General features: G+C 34.9%; 1 protein-coding gene across 1 annotated transcript; it reads right to left on the reverse strand.

Annotated features, from left to right (window-relative positions):
- Positions 1–1,480: 1,480 nt before the first annotated feature.
- On the reverse strand, positions 1,481–3,944 carry LOC118042384 (putative cyclin-A3-1). The gene is made up of 8 exons (XM_035050034.2): positions 3,296–3,944; positions 2,977–3,209; positions 2,807–2,882; positions 2,624–2,700; positions 2,466–2,499; positions 2,207–2,356; positions 1,997–2,131; positions 1,481–1,902 (listed from the first exon to the last, which is right to left on the reverse strand). Exons 1-8 carry the CDS (start codon positions 3,614–3,616, stop codon positions 1,837–1,839), a joined length of 1,092 nt encoding a protein of 363 aa, XP_034905925.1. The 5' UTR covers positions 3,617–3,944; the 3' UTR covers positions 1,481–1,836.
- Positions 3,945–5,498: the final 1,554 nt, after the last annotated feature.

Consider the following 5,498-nt stretch of genomic DNA (forward strand, 5'->3'; position numbering starts at 1 on the left):
TAAGCTTTGACAGAGGTTATATAGACGTAATTGACAACGCCCTGGGATGCCGCCAAAAACAAGCCGTGGAGACACAGGCAGTATTACGGAAAACAAACTTTAGAAATGTGAACTTAAAATCTTCACATATCCATTGCCACTTCACTCACCATGAGATATATCTCCGAGTTCGTTTCTTTGATCTTATTGTTGTATATCAGCTAATCCTCTTGAGGCACATCGACAACGTATAAAGAGCCTAATAGTATAGCTTCCTTGACTGCCTCCTTTCAAATCAACACACGTTTAAGATGATTTTCCAGAACATCAGTCACTTCAGAGATAGTTACTCCAGAGATACTGAAGAAGGGTCATTCAAATGAGTGCTTGAACTTTAGTCCCTGCAGGAAAAAACTGCATCATGGATAAGGAGCAGGGTTCACAATCAAAATCCACTGCCAACAAAGTTTTCTAGTGTAGCTTCTGCAAGAGAAAGTTCTATATTTCACAAGAACTTGGCGGCCACCGGAACACCCATATGAGGGTGAGAGGAGCAATCAAAAGGTACTAGTGTGAGAGGCATATGGCAACGATAAGCTTGCTTGCTAGTAAACCAATATTCCAATCACTTGGTGTTCACTCCCATCCACTTGTCCACAAAACAAGTAGGGAATGAGACCTTATGATTGCAAGATTCAAAAAATGTTAAGGGATTTGGGGTGAGCCAGACAGCAATTGTGCCTGTGGAAGCAACAACTGCAGAATAGCCAGGTAGTTTTACTTTTCACATGGTATCAGAACACATGCAACCATCAGAGCTGCTTAACATAGACCTGACCCTACAGCCTTAACACTATAATCTTTCTCCATCATCACTCAACGTGAATTCTTATGTTACAAGATGCCTATTTTACTAATTTTCACTCGATCAGCAGCAATTAGCAGCCAAAAGGTGCATGTAATGAAGAGGCTAAACCCTTTAAGTAGAGGTTTGCTGGGAGATCAAAACTGAAATCACTGAAGAGCCACCTGCTCTTGGTTTTTCTCAAGAAGAGCATTTTTTTTTCAGTCAGATGTAGAAACTTTGGTACAGATCATTTATTGTCTGTTTAAAAAGTGTGTTGAAAAAACTATTTTTAAAAATTTATCTTTAACATAAACACATAAAAACAATTTAAAAATAAAAAATTTAAAGCTAAAACAAGATTTCAAAATTTTTTAAGAAGCAGAGTCTAATTACAATCTTAAACACTCACTTAATACTTCTCTATTATACAGTAACCAGTAAGACATCAGGGTTTTGCAACTCAAAATTTTGTTCATTTAAAAACAAGGTTCATTACCCCCAACAATTCTCACTTTCATTAGGCAAGTGACCAAGCAAGGGTTCGTATATACCAGTTTTAAAGCCTAAGAGCCTTGCACGATTCAGATACTCAAATATAGGAGAAAATTCATGTTTTCATAATGGCCATTTAGCATTCAATATTAGAACCCAAAAACAAAATTTCATTATTCACAGGGCTTCCCTGGCAAATTCAACTATTCTACCAGTGAGAAGAGTCAGCAATAGCACAGTTACGCAGCTGCTGGTTTCAACAATGTCATTCATACTCCGGATAAAAGTCCCAGGGATCAGAACTACAAGAACCAGCATGTGGCACCACAATAATTCATTACACATGGCCAAAAATTGACTTCCAGGAGGCCCCAAACATCAGTCAAGACTTTATAGTAAATCCAAAATGCCATGACTTTTGCATTACAAATTCTCGCTTCTAGGCCTTCCTGAGGCAGTATCAATTTCCATCACTTGCCATATCCCAAAACACAAAATCGCCGGGCCACCTTTTGCATTTAAACCTCGTCAAAATATAAAGCTGGTATCTCTGGAGGGGAAGGCATGTTTGCCACGCACTTGAACTGTTCCAGGAGAATAATTCAGAGTAAACAAAATGCCCCTTTGCAATGCAAGAATTCAACTCAACTTCCTGACGAGTTCTGACAGAAACCATACCTTTTGCTGCTTGTATTTTTCTCTTACAGCTTGTAATCCACCCCCTCTTCTACTCAAATACAAGTCATGTATGATGAGAACACAATCCTTTAGATCCGTTGCTTTGTATCCAGTGTATTGTTGCAAGGTTGAACTCTGTATGAACAAAAATTAGAAATTGCACTCCAAAAACTATTATCAATACAAATTAGTATTCCTGAAACTACTTACCCAAGGATGTGTCTTGGGTCGCATCAGAAATCTTGTAAGAAAAATAACAGAAGCAGCCACCAAAGAAGGTAGATATTTCACACAATTGTAATCCAACAAACTCAGCTCGGCAAGGTAAAATCCCAGGAACTCAAGCTGCAAATCCGAAGTCTGCGGAAGGCACAGAGATTACAACAGTCAATAACGATAACAAATGCTTCCCAGCATCAGAGCATACAAGCCATTAACCTTCAATAATGAAAAATGGGATCACACTTACTTTGTAATCCTCTTGTGCTGCCCTTGTGAATCTCCTGCAAAACCAACATGACAAACAACACCAAAAATCAGCCCACCAAACTAATAACCTTCAATGATGAGTAAATCACAAATTGCAGGCAGATAAAAGAGCTACATCAAAACATTCTTAAATCTTACCTTAAGAGTGTCTTTATTGTAGGATTTCCCACTTCAAATTTCAAAGATTTAAGTATATCAGCTTCCATTTTAACCACCTTCACAATCACACAAACCACCATTAATTAAAATAACAAATGAAAAATCATAGCTTGAACATTGGAAATCTGAACCCGTAAGACAAACAAAATGTTAATTAATTACCTCTTCCTTGGTGTATGTATTATCTGTTATGTAGCAGAAATCTTCTACATTTGGAGGGTTGATTTCTTCATACTTTCTACTTATCCAAACAAAATGAAACAAGACTTCAAAAACATGAACAAAATTCAATTCAAAAACAAAAACAAAATTCAAGGGACCCCAGATCTTACGAGGCAATAAGCATAGCAGAAACACCAAGAAGCTGGAGCCTCTGCCTATTGAGGACATTGAAAGACAAGAATCTATCAATGTAAGAAACAGTAAGATACAAAGTGTCAGAGACAATCCTGTACTCCTCCGCAACCTCAACCAACCAATCCACCAAAATCCCTCTCATATTGGGGCTAACATCTTTTTGAACCTTCTCAATGTAATCAGGCAAAGGCCTTCTTTTTGGATCCACCTGATAAATAAACCCCATAAATCAATTAAACCACACAAACCCTAATTACATTTCCACAGATCACATCACAAAAAATCAATCTTTACCTCCATTTTATGAAGATACTCATAAATATCAGATGCATATGATGCACACATTTGGGGATCTTCTGGTTTCCCATCAACATCCTCTTTGAAAACACCATCCTTCCTCGTTAAAGTCCCCTTGCTGGTATTTGACTTTGTCCTTGCTTTCTGCTTATGTACCTCATTCACTGAAACGGTGGTGTTCGATAAGTTGGGAAGTTCTCCCAACGCAACCCTCTTCTTATTCAAGGGCCGGTCCTCGGCTGAAGCCAGCGCCGCCGCCCTCTTTTTGGCAGCGCGAGTAATGCGGACACAGTTCTCTTTCTCTGAAACTGAATTCATTTTACTCTTCTTCACTCACCGAGTCAGTTGCCTCGTTTTGGGTTTGGAGTGAGAGAGAGCGGGGTGGAGAGGGGTCTGCGAGTGTGAGAGGGGGAGAGGTTTTGTAGTGGCGGAGAGAGAGGAGGAGGGAGCGCCATGATTTTGTTTTTGAAAGGAGGAGACTTTGGCGCTCGTTGCGTTTTTGGGTTTCTTATTTTTGAGATTTTGCGTTTTGGGGGGTGGCTTTGAATTTTAAAAACCATAGCCAAAATATTTTGCGTTCATGGAGGAGGCAGGCTGTTGGCGGGTTTAATTTTTTGGATAAAACAAAAAGATGGGAGGGAGGGAGGGAGAAGATTGTTTTGGTGAGTGAATCTGAAATTATTGGGTCTCCTTTTATTAATGTCTGTTCCTTTTTTTGTGTTTCCCATGCTATCATTCACTCAGGACGGTTAAGGTGAAAAGTCTAATCTGATTTCAAGGCTGTTTATTTTTGGGTTATAGTTATTCTTTTTAAAAAATATATTTTTTATTCTAAATATTTTTATTGATATTAAAGATAAATTTTAAAAATTAAAAAAATATATTATTTTAATATATTAAAAAACAGTTCAAAAAAAATTCATTATCATTATATCAATCGTTATTTTAGATTATATTTTAAATTAGATAAAATAAAATATTAATTTTATAAAATTTGATTGATTCTATCATATTTTTAGCGGACAATGAAACTTTTTCAAGTTAATGTCAAAGAATTTTATTTTTTTTAAAAAGGAATTAAATAATATTATTTTAATAGAAATATTTGCCTGATTAACTCACAAATCTACCAGTTAATTGAATCAACTAATAACCCAAATTCTTTTATGAGTTATTCCTCGGACCAGATCCAGAAATTATATTAGTTAGCGTGGCCTCTTGATTCGCTAAAAATATCTCTCGAGTTCCACCTTCGAACTTTCACCGAGTAGTATATATAGTAGTGTGTTCGAGTTTACAAAACATGCAACGATATATCAAGAAAAAAATACTTATATATTTGCAATTATTTAAATTTGATTTTTTTTTATAAAGGTCAAAGAAATAAAGTTATTTTTATTTATGTATTTGGTATCATGATGCATATTAATTTTAAAAAATTATATATTAAAATATTTTTTTAAAATTAATACTAACACATCAAAAATCATTAGCAAGGTCACAACACCGAGCAACGTGTGTTAATTTAGGATAGCATCACCTATTTTGGACCACGAGGGTCCTTGCATGGAACCACCTATATAGAAGAGAAGAGGATTGATTTCTAGTTTTTCTTCTCATGATTCTTGCTACATAGGGAAGTGCTTGATACGAGACGAAGGTTTTTACTGGAAAAATGTTTGGATTACAACTGAAGGGATGGAAAAATTGTATAAGAAAATGCATCGACAAATAGTGTGTTTATTATTACAGTGCAGAATTTTTTTGTTTTAATTTTATTTTTATATCTACAAAGTAAAATCATCAAAAATCAATGAAAATCATCCATTTAATATACTTTTCAAGTGAAACATGAACATAAAAAAATAAAAAATTATTGTATTCTCAAACACTTTGTGTATAAAGCTAATATAATGTAACATGGTTAATCAAAACAATCTACAATTCAACTATTAAAAACTAAAAAAAAAACAACAATTCTTATTTGAAAAGGCATATTAATGATGTTTCAAAATCTAAAATGTTCGAGTAACATGTTATTTGGTATTTTAATGATTATTAATTGAGTTGTTAAAAAATATGTTTTTTTTTTAATTTTTAACTCATAAAGTATCAAATTAATGATAAAAAGCCTAAGCACCTGCAAAAACAATCCATGTCATGGGATTTAAAAATTCTTTAATGATAAAATCAATAACTT

Source organism: Populus alba, chromosome 14 (genome assembly GCF_005239225.2).
Source record: "Populus alba chromosome 14, ASM523922v2, whole genome shotgun sequence".
NCBI classification, from domain to species: domain Eukaryota; kingdom Viridiplantae; phylum Streptophyta; class Magnoliopsida; order Malpighiales; family Salicaceae; genus Populus; species Populus alba.

Excerpts from the sequence above, each read along its gene's own strand:
- LOC118042384 (XM_035050034.2), bottom strand. The coding sequence starts at position 3,616 with ATGAATTCAGTTTCAGAGAAAGAGAACTGTGTCCGCATTACTCGCGCT. Across the intron at positions 2,883-2,976 it reads TCTGCTATGCTTATTGCCTC|AAAGTATGAAGAAATCAACC; the intron begins GTAAGATCTGGG and ends TTGGATAAGTAG. Across the intron at positions 2,701-2,806 it reads ATACATACACCAAGGAAGAG|GTGGTTAAAATGGAAGCTGA; the intron begins GTAATTAATTAA and ends GTGATTGTGAAG.